The sequence below is a fragment of the Pan paniscus genome, chromosome 3, assembly GCF_029289425.2.
Source record: "Pan paniscus chromosome 3, NHGRI_mPanPan1-v2.0_pri, whole genome shotgun sequence".
NCBI classification, from domain to species: Eukaryota; Metazoa; Chordata; class Mammalia; order Primates; family Hominidae; genus Pan; species Pan paniscus.
Genome location: NC_073252.2, coordinates 1,031,812 through 1,052,281, shown reverse-complemented (window position 1 = coordinate 1,052,281; position 20,470 = coordinate 1,031,812). Strand labels below are relative to the sequence as shown.

General features: G+C 61.7%; 1 protein-coding gene across 5 annotated transcripts in view; it reads right to left on the bottom strand.

Moving 5' to 3' along the window:
- Positions 1-20,470, bottom strand: part of PCGF3 (polycomb group ring finger 3) — a 71,200-nt gene that overhangs the window by 34,206 nt on the left and 16,524 nt on the right. For all 5 annotated transcript variants that reach the window (XM_034958105.3, XM_034958107.3, XM_034958106.3 and 2 more), the window contains exons 2-4: positions 5,120-5,158; positions 4,678-4,818; positions 119-236 (exon numbers count right to left, since the gene is read on the bottom strand). In XM_034958105.3, the coding sequence (XP_034813996.1) occupies positions 119-227 (109 nt within the window). In that variant the 5' untranslated portion in view covers positions 228-236; positions 4,678-4,818; positions 5,120-5,158. The remainder of the gene's footprint in view (positions 1-118; positions 237-4,677; positions 4,819-5,119; positions 5,159-20,470) is intronic.

Below are 20,470 nucleotides of genomic sequence, written 5' to 3'. Positions count from 1 at the left end.
GGTCCTGCTTTTGTCAGGCTTGAGCTAAAAGCGTGTGGTAACACAAAAGCCAAGGTTCTGAAGAGCACAGAGCTGGGAAGGGCGCGCCCTCCCTGGGTGGCGCGGGCAGGGCACGTACAGGTGTGCAGACACTCGGTCACCGTGGTGGCGTCGATGAGGTACCCGCTGCACAGGCGGCAGGTGATGTGGGCGTTGATGTCCCACAGTTTGATCTTCCTGGTCAACATCTTTGGCTTCTGCAAGAGAAAACGCGATTAATTAACACCTGAAACTCTTCCATGCCTTTCATCCTTGGCTGAGCTCTGACATCCACCCCCAGGGAGGACAGTGCAGGCCCTGAGGCCTGGGTGGCAGGAGCCTCTTGGGCTCACCGGGTCCCAGGCTCCCATGTGCAGGGCACGGTCAGCAATCCAGTGTCTGCGTGCACTGGGACAAGCCCACCTTTTCAAAAGCCCCCGGCTCCCCCGCACTGGCTTCTCTCTGTGCCCAACACCCCCTCCTCTCCTCCTGCAGTGAGGACTGAGGAGGGTCCATAAAGCTGCAGAGAGGCAGGATCCCCGGGCTGTCTTCTGTGAAAGCGGAAGGAGCAGGAGGTGCCCGCGAAGGCACAGCTGCCGGATGGGATGAGGATGGGCAGGCTCTGGGCACCTGGACCCTCTGTGGCTCACAGCGCGACCCTTGGGCCCAGTTTAGAGTCTGGGCTGTATGCTCACACCCCTTCCTCCCCATTCATTTCCGGGGCCGGCGCGGCTTCCACGGTGTCTCCTGAGGCTGTGTCTCCCAGAGCCTGAGGCAGCACGCGGCAGGGGCGGAGGCAGCACGCGGCAGGGGCCCCACCCTACCCTCACAGGGTGGGCACAATGCCAGGCCACAGTGGCTGGCAGAGGCCCTGCCTTGACAGCTGCCGCAGCCGCTCTGCTCGCCCACCAGACCTGCGCCTTCGGGGAGGTGACCCCCGATGTCACCGCACGACGGCAGGCAGAGCCTGGTGATTTGCTTCTGTGCTTGAGGCAAGAGAGCAGGGCCACTCCGCGTGCAGAGGCTAGTGGGGACTCAGGGTGGCCAGGGTGCACCCCACTACTGGGAGTTCGCTCCCCACACCTTTCACCAGGGGAGCAGCAGGCATGAGTTTCCCTCAGTGGGGACGGAAAGCCGCGACCCAAACCGCTGCATGCGTGACACCACTTCCGTCATCACCGGCACCAAGAGGCCCAGCCTGGAGCTCTCTGCTGAGCCCCACATCGCCTGCTGCAGGCGCGGGCCTTGGCGTCCAGCTGCAGTCCCACGAAGCAGCTGAGAGCTGGGCTCATCCAGGGGCCACATGTTTGTGGGTGAGGCCTGTCCCCGACCACTCTGCCACCACCTTTACGCTTGCGGTCCTCATCTGGTCACAGAGACTTCCAAAGTCAAATTCTCCCCTCCTCCTCCTCCCTGCGGGGCTGTGAGGTTCGGGAGACCTGATGCATACTGAGGACACGGGAGCCTGCCCAGGAAGGGAGAGGGAGGGGAAGGAGAAGGAGGGGAAGGAGAGAGAGGGGAAGAGGGAGGGAGGGGAGGGGGAGCCCCGCCCTACGCCCCTGACGACCACGCCCACCCACAAGGGGAGGAGAGCCCCACCCTACGCCCTGAGGACCATGCCCCCCCACGAGGGGAGGGGAGCCCCGCCCTACGCCCGAGGACCACGCCCACCCACGAGGGGAGGGGGAGCCCCGCCCTACGCCCGAGGACCACGCCCACCCACGAGGGGAGGAGAGCCCCGCCCTACGCCCGAGGACCACGCCCACCCACGAGGGGAGGAGAGCCCCGCCCTACGCCCGAGGACCACGCCCACCCACGAGGGGAGGAGAGCCCCGCCCTACGCCCGAGGACCACGCCCACCCACGAGGGGAGGAGAGCCCCACCCTACGCCCTGAGGACCACGCCCACCCACGAGGGGAGGAGAGCCCCACCCTACGCCCCTGAGGACCACGCCCACCCACGAGGGGAGGAGAGCCCCACCCTACGCCCCTGAGGACCACGCCCACCCACGAGGGGAGGGGAGCCCCGCCCTACGCCCGAGGACCACGCCCACCCACGAGGGGAGGGGGAGCCCCGCCCTACGCCCCTGAGGGCCACGCCCACCCACGAGGGGAGGAGAGCCCCACCCTACGCCCCTGAGGACCACGCCCACCCACGAGGGGAGGAGAGCCCCACCCTACGCCCCTGAGGACCACGCCCACCCATGAGGGGAGGGGAGCCCCGCCCTACGCCCGAGGACCACGCCCACCCACGAGGGGAGGAGAGCCCCGCCCTACGCCCGAGGACCACGCCCACCCACGAGGGGAGGGGAGCCCCGCCCTACGCCCGAGGACCACGCCCACCCACGAGGGGAGGGGAGCCCCGCCCTACGCCCGAGGACCACGCCCACCCACGAGGGGAGGGGAGCCCCGCCCTACGCCCGAGGACCACGCCCACCCACGAGGGGAGGGGAGCCCCGCCCTACGCCCGAGGACCACGCCCACCCACGAGGGGAGGGGAGCCCCGCCCTACGCCCGAGGACCACGCCCACCCACGAGGGGAGGGGAGCCCCGCCCTACGCCCGAGGACCACGCCCACCCACGAGGGGAGGGGAGCCCCGCCCTACGCCCGAGGACCACGCCCACCTACGAGGGGAGGGGAGCCCCGCCCTACGCCCGAGGACCACGCCCCCCCACGAGGGGAGGAGAGCCCCACCCTACGCCCTGAGGACCATGCCCCCCCACGAGGGGAGGGGAGCCCCGCCCTACGCCCGAGGACCACGCCCACCCACGAGGGGAGGAGAGCCCCACCCTACGCCCCTGAGGACCACGCCCACCCACGAGGGGAGGAGAGCCCCACCCTACGCCCCTGAGGACCACGCCCACCCACGAGGGGAGGAGAGCCCCACCCTACGCCCCTGAGGACCACGCCCACCCACGAGGGGAGGAGAGCCCCACCCTACGCCCCTGAGGACCACGCCCACCCATGAGGGGAGGGGAGCCCCGCCCTACGCCCGAGGACCACGCCCACCCACGAGGGGAGGAGAGCCCCGCCCTACGCCCGAGGACCACGCCCACCCACGAGGGGAGGAGAGCCCCACCCTACGCCCGAGGACCACGCCCACCCACGAGGGGAGGAGAGCCCCGCCCTACGCCCGAGGACCACGCCCACCCACGAGGGGAGGAGAGCCCCACCCTACGCCCCTGAGGACCACGCCCACCCACGAGGGGAGGGGAGCCCCGCCCTACGCCCGAGGACCACGCCCACCCACGAGGGGAGGGGAGCCCCACCCTACGCCCTGAGGACCACGCCCACCCACGAGGGGAGGGGGAGACCCGCCCTACGCCCCTGAGGACCACGCCCACCCACGAGGGGAGGGGGAGACCTGCCCTACGCCCGAGGACCACGCCCACCCACGAGGGGAGGGGGAGACACGCCCTACGCCCGAGGACCACGCCCACCCACGAGGGGAGGGGAGCCCCGCCCTACGCCCGAGGACCACGCCCACCCACGAGGGGAGGGGGAGACCCGCCCTACGCCCGAGGACCACGCCCACCCACGAGGGGAGGGGGAGACCCGCCCTACGCCCGAGGACCACGCCCACCCACGAGGGGAGGGGAGCCCCGCCCTACGCCCGAGGACCACGCCCACCCACGAGGGGAGGGGAGCCCCGCCCTACGCCCGAGGACCACGCCCACCCACGAGGGGAGGGGGAGCCCCACCCTACGCCCTGAGGACCATGCCCCCCCACGAGGGGAGGGGAGCCCCGCCCTACGCCCTGAGGACCACGCCCACCCATGAGGGGAGGGGAGCCCCGCCCTACGCCCGAGGACCACGCCCACCCACGAGGGGAGGAGAGCCCCACCCTACGCCCCTGAGGACCACGCCCACCCACGAGGGGAGGGGAGCCCCACCCTATGCCCTGAGGACCACGCCCACCCACGAGGGGAGGGGGAGACCCGCCCTACGCCCCTGAGGACCACGCCCACCCACGAGGGGAGGAGAGCCCCACCCTACGCCCTGAGGACCACGCCCACCCACGAGGGGAGGGGGAGACCCGCCCTACGCCCGAGGACCACGCCCACCCCCGAGGGGAGGGGGAGACCTGCCCTACGCCCGAGGACCACGCCCACCTACGAGGGGGGGGGAGCCCCGCCCTACACCCCTGAGGGCCACGCCCACCCACGAGGGGAGGGGGAGACCCGCCCTACGCCCGAGGACCACGCCCACCTACGAGGGGGGGGAGCCCCGCCCTACACCCCTGAGGGCCACGCCCACCCAGGAGGGAACAGAGCACCCAGGAGGGGAGAGACAGCCCTGCCCTGCGCCCCTGAGGACCTCCCTGCAGGATGCTAGTCGACCGCCTCACAACTCACTGGGCTGAGGCCCCAGGCTCGGCCCCCAAGCAGCACTGCTCCTCGGCCGGGAACCCAAGTGAACCAGTGACGGAAGGAGACCAGCCCTCTGCACCCCGCACTGCCATCGAGGCCTGGGTCCCCCACAGCTGGCTGGACCTTGGACTCTCACAGGAGGGGCCAGGAAAACTCGGCAGTGAACCCTGAACACTGCATCGTGTCCTGACCAGCTGGCTCCTAATGATCGCCGGCCCTCGCCACAACCAGCAACAGGGCAGGGCAAGGAGTCAGCAGGACCCCGGGTGTCGGGGGGCGTGGGCCTCACCTCCGCTAGACGTCCGCGTGTCCGTCCCTCTGCCGGGGCATGGAGGCTTCAGGCCAGCACTCCCACGCGACGCTGCCTCCTGGCTCCGCACGGGGACTCGCTTCTGCACCCTCCTTCCGGCCCTGGCTCTTTTTCCATTTTCTAGCACAGAAACGGCACCTGTTAGTTCACTTCGCGTCATGGATGTGTGACTGCCACAACTCGGCCATTCCTACTGGAACTTGCAACCAAGCCCTACCGAGCAAAGGGCGGAATGGGGTCAATCAGAAGTACTGACCGGGAGAAAAGCTAAGGACCCACGCATGGCTCCAGCCTGTCCTCAGAGCCTGGGTTTCAGAGGCACTGCAAGGAACGCCGACCACATGCACAAAGCGTGGTCCCGGCGGAGTCCGGCAGTTCACAGGTGCGGAAAGAAGAGGGCAGTCGGCCTACGCGCACTTACCTGAGCACGACGCCTGGGGTCCCTGCTACATTGTGACGCCTGCGGAGAAAAAGCACAACAGGGTTACCCGTGGGCCGGAGGCGGACGACCCCCACCCCACCCGTGGTGCCAAGCCTGGCTCGGTTACACTGCTCTGTTCCTTGCTTAAAATAACCAAAAGTTCTTCAGGGACCGTGAAGAACAGGCTCTACCCGGGAGACACGGGCTGGTCTCGCTGCCTGTCGGGCGTCTCTGAGCCCAGGCCCAAGGCATCGGAGACAGCAGGAGTGGGCACGCGGCCCATGGGGGTGGGGGGGCAGCTGGGGGCCCCATCATGCTGTTTTGGGCCCAAGAAGGCAGGATGTGAGTCTGTGGAGCCCCCCGGAGGAGGGGTGAATTTCAGGGGTGATCTGGGGAAATGCAGGACGTCAGAGGCAAGGCAGTGACGGCTGGCTCCACGACGCAGCCAAGAGAGGCCCGCAATTCTGCTGCTGTGCACAGGGCACCATGTTCTCTCCCAGTCACAGACCTGCCTGAGCCTAGCAGATGTGCACCAAGGGCCCCGGCGTGGGCACTGAGCCTGGTGTGGGGCTCGGCGGGGATGAGGACAGGGAGGGCACCTGGGGCCTCAGACAGGCAGGGAGGGGCAGGGGAGGGACACGGTCCCCACCTGGGACCAGGGGACCACGTAGGGACCCTGCGTCTGGGATGGGGCATCAGGATGACTGCCATACTGGGAGTGCTTCCCCGGGAACCTCGGTGGCCTCCCCCACGTTCCTGTCTGAGTTGGGGAAATAGGTGGCTGGAGTCAGACTGGGGAAAGTGGGGGCCTGGGATGACGTACAGTGTCTGTGGCTTAGTGACAGAGATTAAATACTTTCATGCTCTTCATTTTCCACCCCATTTGTATCATTTCTACTCTTCCCGTTTCCCATAACTGCACTTTTTATTAACTAATCTTTGAAACTCAGTTAACTTTTATATAAAAAGGGAGGAAGAAGGGAAAGAGTAGAGTTAGTCTTCCCAGGCAAATATAAGGGGAGATCAGCAGGCATGTCTGAGGCACTTGAGTTAGGGAGAAGAGAAACAAGATGAAGAGAATGAAGCCAGGCTCAAAGCCAGGCTTCCGGAATATTCTGCAACACTGGGGGCTTCCACATCTCCACTGCCCAACAGCACAGCTGCTGACCACACATGGCGTGGAGCACCTGAACTGTGGCTTGTGGGACTGAAGGATCTCATTATAATTATTATTATTTCTTTTTTTTTTTTGAGACAGGATCTTGCTCTGCCACCCAGGCTGCAGTGCAGTGGCACGATCTTGGCTCACTACAGCCTTGACCTCCTGGGCTTGAGCAATCCTCCCACTTCAGCCTCCTGAGTAGCTGGGATTACAAGCATGCACCACCACACCTGGCTAATTTTTGTATTTTTAGTAGAGACAGGGTCTCGGTCTGTTATCCAGGCTGGCCGCGAACTACTGGGGTCAAGTGATCCTCCCGCCTCAGCCTCTCAAAGTGCTGAGATTACAGGTGTGAGCCACCGTGCCCAGCCCAGTTTTTTTTTTTTTTTTTTTTTTGAGATGGAGTCTCGCTCTGTCACCCAGGCCGGAGTGCAGTGGTGCAATCTCGGCTCACTGTAACCTCCACTTTCCAGATTCAAGCAATTCTTGTGCCTCGGCCTCACGAGTAGCTGGGATTATAGACGTCCGCCACCACGCCCAGTTAACTTTTGTATTTTTAGTAGAGATGGGGTTTCACCATGTTGCCCAGGCTGGTCTCGAACTCCTGGCCTCCAGTGATTCACCCACCTCGGCCTCCCAGAGTGCTGGGAATACAGGCGTGAGCCACCACACCCGGCCAACCGAACGAATTTTTAATTGTATTTAATTTTAGTTAAACTGTGGCCAGTGGCTCCTGTGTTGGCTGGTACAGCTGGCGGCTCCTGACAGGAGTTCTCGGACTTCAGTGATAACACAGACACAGACCTTGGAGCCAGCATTCTAATGAAGGAAGACAGACAATAACTAACAAACAAACAGGTCAATTATTTACTATGTTAGAAGGTGACAAACACAGCCATCCCTTGGTATCCGTGGGGGACTAGTTCCAGGACGCCGCTGATACCAAAATCCACAGGTGCTCAAGTCCCGGACATGAAGTGGTGTCGAGTCTGCACAGAAGCTGTGCACGCCGCCCCCCACGCGCTCTACGCCATCCCCAGATTACTTACGACACTTAACACGCTGTGCACGCCGCCCCCCATGCGCTCTACGCCATCCCCAGATTACTTACGACACTTAACACGCTGTGCACGCCGCCCCCCACGCGCTCTACGCCATCCCCAGATTACTTACACTTAACACGCTGTGCACGCCGCCCCCCACGCGCTCTACGCCATCCCCAGATTACTCACGACACTTAACACGCTGTGCACGCCGCCCCCCACGCGCTCTACGCCATCCCCAGATTACTTATGACACTTAACACGCTGTGCACGCCGCCCCCCACGCGCTCTACGCCATCCCCAGATTACTTATGACACTTAACACGCTGTGCACGCCGCCCCCCACGCGCTCTACGCCATCCCCAGATTACTTACGACACTTAACACGCTGTGCACGCCGCCCCCCACGCGCTCTACGCCATCCCCAGATTACTTACGACACTTAACACGCTGTGCACGCCGCCCCCCACGCGCTCTACGCCATCCCCAGATTACTCACGACACTTAACACGCTGTGCACGCCGCCCCCCACGCGCTCTACGCCATCCCCAGATTACTTACACTTAACACGCTGTGCACGCCGCCCCCACGCGCTCTACGCCATCCCCAGATTACTCACGACACTTAACACGCTGTGCACGCCGCCCCCCACGCGCTCTACGCCATCCCCAGATTACTCACGACACTTAACACGCTGTGCACGCCGCCCCCCACGCGCTCTACGCCATCCCCAGATTACTCACGACACTTAACACGCTGTGCACGCCGCCCCCCACGCGCTCTACGCCATCCCCAGATTACTCACGACACTTAACACGCTGTGCACGCCGCCCCCCACGCGCTCTACGCCATCCCCAGATTACTCACGACACTTAACACGCTGTGCACGCCGCCCCCCACGCGCTCTACGCCATCCCCAGATTACTCACGACACTTAACACGCTGTGCACGCCGCCCCCCACGCGCTCTACGCCATCCCCAGATTACTCACGACACTTAACACGCTGTGCACGCCGCCCCCCATGCGCTCTACGCCATCCCCAGATTACTTACGACACTTAACACGCTGTGCACGCCGCCCCCCATGCGCTCTACGCCATCCCGATTACTTACGACACTTAACACGCTGTAAACACTATGTCAATGGTTGTTCTACTGTATTTTTAAGATGTGCATTATTGTTATTGTTGTACTGTTATTTTTTATTGTTTTGGTTCCCAAACGTTTTCAATCTGTGTTGACTGGACCCATGGATTCAGGGGAGCTGGCCATGCACTGTTAAACCAGGTGCACCTAAAGCAGGTGACGTCTGAGCACGGACAAGATATGATGAACTTGACCCTAATAAAATGGAAAGTTTACGTGAAACTTCTAAGTTCCTAGAACAGTAATTCACCAGCATTGAGACTAGCAGAGAAAACCCAGGAAGTTCCAGAACCTTCAGGGAGCCAGGTCAATGGTCAGAAAGTCCCTTCCAAGACAGCATCAGGCCCCGGAGGGATGCAGGTGGTTTCACCAGACGCTCAGGGCACAAATAATTCAGTCTCATACTCTTCTCGGAGAACTAAAAGGAGCCTTTTTCCAACTCACACTATGAGCCTGACATAACCAGGCACTGACCATGGCAGACGGAAAGAACTCAACATTAACCTCACCAGGAAACACAGAGGTGAAAATCCAAAGAAAACGGTTAGTCATCCTTTTTAAGCAATATACAAAAAGATAATCATTCTTGACAAACTCAGAGTCCTAGAAAACAAAGTGGGCTTAATGCCTATGGGAAAAAGATACAATTTATGACAAAAGATACAAGGAGAAAAATCACATGATCTTCCCAGCAGGTGCATAAAAATCATTTGACAAAATCATTGTCCATTCATGATTTAAAAAAAACAAAACTCAGCCAAGCATAGTGGCTCATGCCTGTAATCCCAGCACTTTGAGAGGCCGAGGCTGGCAGATCATGAGGTCAGGAGATGGAGACCATCCTGGCTAACACGGTGAAACTCTGTCTCTACTAAAAATACAAAAAATTAGCCGGGTGTAATGGCAGGTGCCTGTACTCCCAGCTGTTCGAGAGGCTGAGGCAGGAGAATCGCCTGAACCCGGGAGGCGGAGGTTGCAGTGAGCCGAGATCGCGCCTTGCACTCCAGCCTGGGGAATAAGACTGAAACTCCATCTCAAAAAAAAAAAAAAAAAAAAAAAAAGACACTCGCTAACACACACATCCTCTCAAAGTCTTATACAACAATGTTCAAAGCAGCCCTTTTCCTAACAGCCCCAAACTGGAAACAACCACCTAGTTAGTCCATCAGGAGGCGGATGATAAACACAGCGTAACCCCTCCCCACGCAGACGCGGCTCGGCAGTGAGTGAGCAACGCAGGTGCCCAGGATCCCACAGGGGAGAGGGGCAGACGCAGGAGCGCACACACGTTCCCACACGCCACGCAATTCCAGAACAACGGCAAGTCTGGTGGGAGGACGCAGGCACACACAGTCCAGGCAAAGCAGGGACTGGCCACAGAGGGAATTGAGGGAGGCCTGCGGGGACCGAGCTCTGGGCCAGCACTGCCGGCAAGTCCATGAAACTGGACAGGGGGTGAAAAGTCCCCAAACTGCACAATAAAACTGGTGAATTTTAGTGTGTATCTTACAATTAAAAACATACACCATAAACATCATTCCTGTGGTGAAATTAGAAAAAAAAAGCCAAACTCTCAGCTTGTATTGCACCATCCCACCCCAAAAATAACCAGGGCTGGGTGGGTGAGGACACTGGAAAAGGCGACCGTGAACCTTTGGAGGTTGCTAAGGAGGGTATCGTCATGATTGTGGATGAGGAGAAGATTTACGAGACAGAAAACAAAACTGACCATGAAGGAAATGACAAAGTCAAAGATAAGCACCCTGAGTTATTCAAAAGCACCATGGAGAAAAAAAGCCAAGGCCTGAGGAAAATTTCGGCAGTGCCTCCAGGGCCACAACCTAGACCAGGGCCTGGCCATCGTGGCCCGGCTGTGCCCCGTGGGCTGTGTGAGTGGGTTTGCTGGCCCCCGCAGGGCCTGCTCCCAGCACACAGCGCTGCTCATTGGAGGGAGGCCTGGGGCCGCACGATATTCACCATCTGCTCCGTCACAGGGTTTGCCAGCCCCACTCTAGCCAACAGAGAGCTTCACAAAAGAGAAATTTCAAACAAGCATGTTTTAAATGCTCAACTGTATCAGTGAACTAGGAAATGCACATTAAAAACCCGACGAGATGGCTGCTGACCCTGGCATGCAGAAGCCACGGCCGCAGCGCCACACAGCCCAGGTGCGCACCCACGAGACCATTCCTGCCCGCCAGCCTCTGCCCCACAGCCCATCCCGCCCGCGGCTGCCCACTGCTGGTGGCCTGTTTCACTTCCATGGACACACGGTGGACGGGGCCGATCCTAACCATGGCTCGGAAGAGGCTGGGACGACCTGAGGGTTAATCGGAGACACAGAGAGCCTGGCGGAGAGTGGCCCCGGGGCTCCTGAAATGGGGAGGCCAGTGAGGGGCCAGTTGGGGAAACTGAGGCGGCTCCAGGAGGCTCCGTCATCATCTGTGGTCACCTGCTGGGGGACCCGGGGACGAGCGCTGGGGCTGGACAGGAGGGGCAGCGACTCGGGTTTCCCCTGGGCAAATAAGAGCAGAACCCACAGCAGCCCTCTGCAGCCCACACAGCCACAGCACAGAGCCCACAGCAGCCCTCGGCAGCCCACACAGCCACAGCGCAGAGCCCACAGCAGCCCTCGGCAGCCCACGGAGCCACAGCGCAGAGCCCACGGCAGCCCTGGGCAGCCCACGGAGCCACAGCGCAGAGCCCACGGCAGCCCTGGGCAGCCCACGGAGCCACGGCGCAGAGCCCACGGCAGCCCTGGGCAGCCCACGGAGCCACGGCACAGAGCCCACGGCAGCCCTGGGCAGCCCACGGAGCCACCGCGCAGAGCCCTCGGCAGCCCTCGGCAGCCCACGGAGCCACAGCGCAGAGCCCACGGCAGCCCTCGGCAGCCCACGGAGCCACGGCGCAGAGCCCGTTCCTACTCCCTCCTCACATGGACACGGCTCCGCCATGCACTGGGTCAGATGGTCCCATGGGCCCCACAACCCCTCAGGGCCGCTGCCCCTCCTCCCAGCAGCCTACACACCCCACGTCTAGTCCACAACTTCTCATTAGGTCTTAATTTATCATTTCTTAATATGCAGAAATATAAACAAAAGCTTAAAGCTGGAAACAGAACTTCCCACGATTGTCATGGCTCCACATGTACACCCCTCACGGCGCGGCCGGCGGTCCGCAATACGCACTTCACACGGCCTCTGACAAGGAGAGACAGGAGCTGAAATACGAGTCCTCATCAAAACCAACCACAGAAGTGCAGGCTCTGGTGACCTGAACAGTGTGGGAAGCTCCCTCCTGTGCCCGCATCTGCCCGCCTGCTGCACACGCGGTGTCACCAGGCCAGTTTCAGATCCCAAACTGCCTACTTCTCTCAGTGTGCACAACTATTGATATGTATAAAGGCAGATTTATCAACACTAAGACAGTAATTTCTTTTCTTTGCTTTTTTTTTTTTTTGAGAAAAAGTCTTGCTCTGTCACCAGGCTGGAGTGCAGTGGTGTGATCTCAGCTCACTGCAACTTCTGCCTCCTGGATTCAAGCAATTCTGTCTCAGCCTCCCATGTAGCTGGGACTACAGGCGTGCACCACCACACCCAACTAATTTTGTGTGTGTGTGTGTGAGATGGAATCTCGCTCTGTCGCCCAGGCTGGAGTGCAGTGGTGTGATCTCGGCTCACTGCAAGCTCCGCCTCCCGGGTTCACACCATTCTCCTGCCTCAGCCTCCTGAGAACCCAGCTAATTTTTTGTATTTTTAGTAGAGACGGGGTTTTCACCACGTTGGCCAGGCTGGTCTCGACTCCTGACCTCAGGATCTGCCCACCCAGGCCTCCCAAAGTGCTGGGATTACAGATGTGAGCCACCGTGCCCAGCCAAGAATAATTTCTAACAAAACACCTGGAGTATTTTATGAAGTAAATAAACAAAAGACAGACCTTGAACTGGCAGCTGCCACCCCACCCAGCCCACAGCACGGGCTCCGCCTTCTGGTCCATGGCCCCCACAGCACCGCTGTCCACCAGGGTGCTCCGTGGAGCTTCACCTTCCCCACCTGTGCGGCCGGCTGTGGTGGCCCACAGGACTGAGCCCCTGACCTGGCTGGCATGGCCGAGGACGGACTCGGGTGTGGAAAAGCCTCCGGGGCCTTTGCTGTAGCCCCTGAGCCTCCTTGTCACCCACTTCCCTGTCTCCCGCAGCTGATCCCACCTCTTCGCTCTCGTCCCAAGGCCACGTGGGCCTGACCACCCCCAGGGCTCCGCGCCCCCTCCCGGCTGACAACCACCATCTGCCCTGAGTCTGTCTGCCGGGGCTCTGCCGTCGGGCCCTGAAGTTCTCAAATTGACCCAAACATTCCTTGACTGTTAACAGCAGCTGCTGTGCCTGACGCTTGCAGTCCTGGGCAGACAGCAGCCCCCACCATCCTCACAGCTGCTGGGGAAGGGAGCGTGGCCCAGAGACCCCTTGATCCCTGGACGCCCCACGCGCCTCCTCCCTCTGCTGACTCCACTCTGCCCTGTCCCCGGAATGCGCTGTGGCCATGGAGACCACAGGCCTTCTGGGGAGCCAGCCAGCCTGGGGTGCCGTGGGGCCTGACGCGTCACAGACCAGACCTGGGTCACAGGGGGTGTTGCACTCCAGCCCCTCCTGGCCTCACACAGGCCCCTGTGCTGTCCTTCGGCCTGGGCTGCCCGCTCAGCTCTCGGCTCCATCCCCATCCAGCCAGCAGCCTCCGCTCCTGCGTCCTGAGAGTCTTCTAGGAATCTGCCCTACAAGGCCCCCTCACCTGGGGGTGAGGACCCTGCCCCACACAACCAGACTGAAGGGGCCCCCACACCGTCTGGAACCCTCTGTCTTTCCTGGTCAGACTCACAAGCTCCACGTCCACACAGCTCTCACTTTCACAGAGCCCCATCCCTCCTTCCTGGGGGTGCCAAGCCCACCCCCTCCTCTGGTCTGCCCTGCCCTACCCTCTGGGCACCCCACTCTGGTCACCCACCTTCTTCTGCTTCCTGAGGGCATCTTCCAGATCTTTTTCCACCTCCCTCCTCTCAATGATCACACCCAGGGCCAGCCCCTCCAGGTGCCACTTCTAGCCTCCGAAATGCACCCTCCTCTCCCGGGTGGACCTCAAGGTCACGTGGCTCCATATGGCTCCCGGCAACTGCAGCGGCTAGGAGCCTTCAGAAATGCGCAGGGAACACAGCTCTCACCACACGTTTCAGACACATCCCCGCGCGGACGGCGATGACCGAGTGTGGACCCGGCGCGGACGGCGATGACGCGAGTGTGGACCCGGCGCGGACGGCGATGACGCGAGCGTGGACCCGGCGCGGGCGGGCGATGACGCGAGCGTGGACCCGGCGCAGACGGGCGATGACGCGAGCGTGGACCCGGCACGGGCGGGCGATGACGCGAGCGTGGACCCGGCACGGGCGGGCGATGACGCGAGCGTGGACCCGGCGCGGACGGCGATGACGCGAGCGTGGACCCGGCGCGGACGGCGATGACGCGAGTGTGGACCCGGCGCGGACGGCGATGACGCGAGTGTGGATCCGGCGCGGACGGCGATGACGCGAGTGTGGATCCGGCGCGGACGGGCGATGACGCGAGTGTGGACCCGGCGCGGACGGGCGATGACGCGAGTGTGGACCCGGCGCGGACGGGCGATGACGCGAGTGTGGACCCGGCGTGGACGGGCGATGATGCGAGTGTGGATCCGGCGTGGACGGGCGATGACGCGAGTGTGGACCCGGCGTGGATGGCGATGATGCGAGTGTGGATCCGGCGTGGATGGCGATGATGCGAGTGTGGATCCGGCGCGGGCGGGCGATGACGCGAGTGTGGACCCGGCGCGGACGGGCGATGTCGGGAGTGTGGACCCGGCGCGGACGGGCGATGACTGAGTGTGGACCCGGCGCGGACGGGCGATGACTGAGTGTGGACCCGGCGCGGACGGGCGATGACTGAGTGTGGACCCGGCGCGGACGGGCGATGACTGAGTGTGGACCCGGCGCGGACGGGCGATGACTGAGTGTGGACCCGGCGCGGACGGGCGATGACTGAGTGTGGACCCGGCATGGGCCGGGCGATGACGCGAGTGTGGACCCGGCGCGGACGGGCGATGTCGCGAGTGTGGACCCGGCGCGGACGGGCGATGACTGAGTGTGGACCCGGCGCGGATGGGCGATGACGCGAGTGTGGACCCGGCGCAGACGCAGCCCCGACGTGAATGGATGTGTCTCTGATGCCTCAGTGTGACATATGCCTTCCTCTCCACCCAGCTCAGACACCCCCAAAACACCCCGCACGCCAGCCACGCCGCTGCTTGGGGCAGCCTCCACCTCCTGTCATTTAGCTGCCGGATGCTGGGAGGAGCTGCTGTTCCGAGTCTCGCCTGCAGCACACAGCCGTCTGGATAACACAGTGGCTTCTGCTTTTTGTTTTGTTTTGCAGTAAAAGTCACATACACACGTATTCAGTATGATGTGCAAAGCGAAGGATGATATTAAGGAAAAACGTATCATCCTGAACACTAAGAGGCAGCGGCTGTTCTCTGCGTAAGGACGTGTCCGTGTCTGTGGGTGTGTCCTTAGATAACACTGCATACGCACAGATGCAGCTCTCACACAGACACCGTCCCACGCCCCGTGTGTCCTGCACTACGCGATGTGCTCCGATGCGGTTTCTGCAACGAAGGAGCTGCCAGGGGCCTCTCCACGCCCACACACAGAGCCACCCAACCCATCCACCTCCCACAGGCCTCTCTCCACGCCCACACGCAGAGCCACCCATCCACCAGTCTCCCACAGGCCTCTTTCCACACCCACATGCAGAGACACCCATCCACCCACCTCCCACAGGCCCCTCCCCATGCCCATACACAGAGCCACCCAACCCATCCACCTCCCACAGGCCCCTCCCCATGCCCACACACAGAGACACCCATCCATCCGTCTCCCACAGGCCTCTCTCCACACCCACACACAGAGCCACCCAACCCATCCACCTCCCACAGGCCTCTCCCCACACCCACATGCAGCGACACATGTCCACCCACCTCCCACAGGCCCCTCTCCACGCCCACACACAGAGCCACCCGTCTCCCTAAGGGTCCTACAGGCCCTGGGGCCTGCGTTCAGCAGCCCCGCTCACCAGGAGCTTCTCTGTCCTGTGAAAGGAGTCCTGGGGGGCAGGGTGACCCCCAGCGAGTGCATTCTGCCCTCACCTCGCCCACAGCCTCCTAGGGCATCGACTCCCTCTCTCTTCCGCTCTCCACCCTGGCACCCTCTGCAGCCTGGACGCCTCAGCCCCCTTTCCCGTCTGGCTGACTGCCCAGCCCAGCCTTCCTCTGGGGGGCTCTGCCAGGAGGAAGAGCCGGCATCACAAGCCCATGCCTGGGGCACATTTTCTTCTGCCACCCATATCTTAGGACAGCCTTGAAGTTTCTGTTGTTTGTGAGTCAGTTTTGCTGAGTTATGGAACTTTCCAGAAAACAGCTCCTGAGATTCACAGGCACAAAGCTGCAGGCGTGTCCTGTGCCACCGTGGAACAGCCTCACTGGGGAACCCTGAGAATCAGGGCCCGCACTGTTGTAATGGGGCAGTGAGGTCGGTTTCACAAACACCCATGAAATCGTCACCACCGCCCGACAAGCAGTGTTCCCTCCCCAGGGTCCTCAGCCTCATGGGTGCGCAGCCCAGGTGGGAGGGGTGGTGCCACGTGGAGTCCCGTCTGCTCCATGCCTCCCATCTGAGCTCCTGCTTGCCCATGGGGTCATCTCCTCCTTGCTGTCCTCGGCCACTCCCTGGACCATGCCAGAGCTCCCGTCCAAGTGGTGAAACCCGCCCAGGACAGGCTTCTCCAAGCCGCCCTCCCACTAATTCACCCTCCACACAAGTCTGAGCAGTATCTTAGAGAGAGAAGTCTGACATGTCCTCCTGACAGCAGAGCCAAGCCTCACCCTCTGCTTCCCATGCCAGCGCAGTCACGTCGGAACCACATCCATTCACGTCGGGGCTGCATCCACGCCGGGTCCACACGCACGTCACCGCCGGTCCACCCCGGGTCCACACGCACGTCACCGCCCGTCCACCCCGGGTCCACACGCACGTCACCGCCCGTCCACGCCGGGTCCACACGCACGTCACCGCCCGTCCACCCCGGGTCCACACGCACGTCACCGCCCGTCCACCCCGGGTCCACACGCACGTCACCGCCCGTCCACGCCGGGTCCACACGCACGTCATCGACCGTCCACGCCGGGTCCACACGCACGTCACTGCCCGTCCACGCGGGGTCCTGCTCACGTCGGGGCTGCGTCCACATCAGCCTTGCCGTCCTCCCAGCCATGCACAAGGCTCCCTGGCAGGATGCCCTACCCACTCACAGGTGGGCCAGCCCCTGTCCACCTGACAAGTGACCCTGCACCTCTCTGGACGGGCAGCCCCACCTCCCGGAGCTGAAACCACTCTGCTGCTCTCCCTTGTGGCACTCTGTCCTCCCGCAGTCACCCTCTGCAGCGATGCACGGGCACTCCTCCCGCAGTCACCCTCTGCAGCGATGCACGGGCGCTCCTCCCGCGGTCACCCTCCCCAGCGGCACACAGGTGCTGTGTGCCACCTGGCCCCTCGTACTTGGCATACTCCGGCAGCAGGGCCACATCGGCGTCCTCATGAGGGGACAGCACGTCCAGGGCTGTCACTCAGGAGGGAAAGGCCATCCAGTCGATGCCAGAGGCACCCCTGCCTTCACCGACGGGCTCTGCAAAACCTGTTTTCATTTATTTTCACACAAAAATGACCAAACTGCTGCAACTGGCCCCACAGATGCCCCCAGCCCAACATTAGCTGTTCACAACGCTGTGAACCGCACCGCAGCTACGATCCCAATGGACTCTCGTTCCCATCGTCCGGAGAGTCCCTCCCTCTATAATGCGGCCCCGACGCTCCGACTGCCAAGGGAGGAGCTGGGCTGGGGTCCCTTCCATGCCCCTGGCATCACTGCAGCAGCGGCAGGACACGGATGAGGCCCAGCCAGACCACCGGATGCCTCCAGCTCTGTGTCTCCACACCTGGTTCACCTGTGGCCTTTCCACAGCTGGCCTGACCCCAAACGCCCTGCCTGCACCGCCCTGCACCGTCCTGCCCCTCCAGCTCCACTGTAGCCCTCAGCACCTGCCAAACTCACACACCGTCCCTTCTCCACCTCCCTATGGCGTAAACGCCTCGCTCCTGTTCCCTGACGGGACCCCGCATTGCAGCTGCACCACAGACACACACAGCTCCCTCGCCAACCCGCGCGGAGGACACAGGACCTGGGGGGGCGGCTCACAGCAGCCAGGGAGGAACAGACAAAAACCACTCTCCGGCACCACCACGTTCCTGAGCTGCGCCTGGCGAGAAGACAGTCCAGGCACTGAGGGTTCTCATCAACCTCGTGCGGACACACAGAACCACACCAAGCACTCTCCGTTCCTTCCCGCTGGAGACGACCAGGTTAGGAGGAAAACGGAACTTTACATGGTTCTCTGCACAGCTATGTCACCCTAAAAGTTTTTTTAAGAAAATGAAAAACAGCCGGGTGAGGTGGCTCACACCTGTAATCCCAGCACTCTGGGAGGCCCAGGCAGGCAGATCACAAGGTCAGGAGTTCAACACCAGCCTGACCAACATGGTGAAACACCGTCTCTACTAAAAATACAAAAAATAGCCGGGCATGGTGGCACGTGCCTGTAGTCCCAGCTACTCAGGAGGCTGAGGCAGGAGAACTGCTTGAACCTGTATAGAAGAGGTTGCAATGAGCCAAGATAGTGCCATTACACTCCAGTCTGGGTGACAGCACAAGACTCTATCTCAAAAAATAAAAAAAGAAAAAAGAAAAAAAAGAAAATGAAAAACAATGCTACAACATGACAGCGCTTTGAATTTAATTCTCAAAAGAGTCCATGACTCGAAAGACAGTAAGCATCCCTGCTCCATCTCCGGCCAGGCAGGAACTGACCCCAGGCAGTAAAGTTGCCTCCCCCATGGCCCAGCCCCTACCGTGGCCACAAAGCTCTCAGAGGGCCATGGGCTCCTGCCCACACCTGTGACATCGAGCCCCCAGCCTGGTCCTTGACTCCCAGCCCCACTCAGGGTGTTGCCTGCATTAGAGCAACTGGGCCCCCAACTCCCAGCCAGAGCCAGCCGACCCCACCTCCGTGGACCGTGGCACTGTGGGGGCCACACACAGAGCACAACGCTCACACGGACAGGGCTGAGACTGGACAGTCCTCACTGCTGGGCTGACATTTCTCAGTAGCTGGGATTACAGGCGCACATCAGCTCTCATTTTTTAAATTAAGTGTTTATACAAATATTTGCGTTCATACAAAGACCTAAGGTACATTCACTAAGGTGGGACCCCAGATGAGAGTCACTACCAGCCTCAGAGTGTAGCTCAGTGACATCCCCCTCAACCCAGGCCCCGCAGGCCTGCAGCTGTCCAGGAGGCCCAGGCAGGTTATACCCAGGGAGCTCGGGGGCGCTTCAGCAGTCCGGCCCCCAGCGCCGCCCCCGGGGCTACCCCACAGACCCCCCGACTCCACGTTTCCTCTCCAGACACCTCTAGCCCAACCCTGCTTTGAACTCCCATCCAGACGTCTGACGGCTGCACGTCAGTGGGCGGCCGGCACGTCCATCAGGACTTCCCTGCCCTGACCTCCTCTGACAGCCTTGCACCCCAGGGAGCCCCAGACACCTCTGAGCCACCTGCGCCTCCCTCACACTGGGCCCCCCTAGAAACCAATCTGCTGTGCCTTGAAGGACACGCGGCACCCACACAGCACCCTCGCCTCTGCCATACCAGGCCCCACTGACCTCAACGCAGCACCCACGGGATTCCCGAACACACAAGCCTGAGTGGACGCAGAGGCTCCTCAGGGCCATCGAGGTCAGGCCCTGGCCCTGCCATCAGCCCACACCTCCCTCTGCCTTTGCCTCTCCCTCTGCCCCTGCCGCGTGGCCTCCTCCATCACCGCAGGACATTCTCGGCCCTCTCGCTCAGGGCGCCCTGTGCCCAGAACACGCCCTCCTGCACCTTATCAAGCCTCTTCTCAATGTCATCTCAGTGATGCTGCAGAGACTACCTTGTTTGAAAGTAAGCACACACAGCCGGACGCGGTGGCTCACACGTGTAAACCCAGCACTTTGGAAGGCCAAGGTGGGCAGATCACGAGGTCAGGGGCTCCAGAGCAGCTTGGCCAATACAGTGAAACCTCGTCCCTAATATAAATACAAAAATTAGCTGGCTGTGGTGGCAAGCACCTGCAGTCCCAGCTACTCAGGAGGCGAGACGGGAGAATCCCTTGAACTCAGGAAGTGGAGGTTACAGTGAGCCGAGACCGTGCCACTGCACTCCAGTCTGAGTGACAAAGCAAGACTGAAAAAAAAAGTAAGCACACACTCACAGTGTCTACAGGGTCCCAGCACTGACACCCAGTTCTCACACTCAGTGTCTACAGGGTCCCAGCACCGACGCCCAGTTCTCACACTCACAGTGTCTACAGGGTTCCAGCACTGACAACCAGTTCTCACACTCCGTGTCTACAGGGTCACAGCACCGAAACCCAGTTCTCACCCTCAGTGTCTACAGGGTCCCAGCACCGACGCCCAGTTCTCACACTCACAGTATCTACAGGGTCACAGCACCGAAGCCCAGTTCTCACCCTCAGTGTCTACAGGGTCCCAGCACCGACGCCTAGTTCTCACATTCACAGTGTCTACAGGGTCCCAGCACCGACGCCCAGTTCTCACACTCACAGTGTCTACAGGGTCCCAGCACTGACACCCAGTTCTCACACTCCGTGTCTACAGGGTCCCAGCACTGAAGCCCAGTTCTCACCCTCAGTGTCTACAGGGTTCCAGGATGGACGCCCAGTTCTCACACTCACAGTGTCTACAGTGTCCCAGCACCGACGCCCAGTTCTCACACTCACAGTGTCTACAGGGTCCCAGCACTGA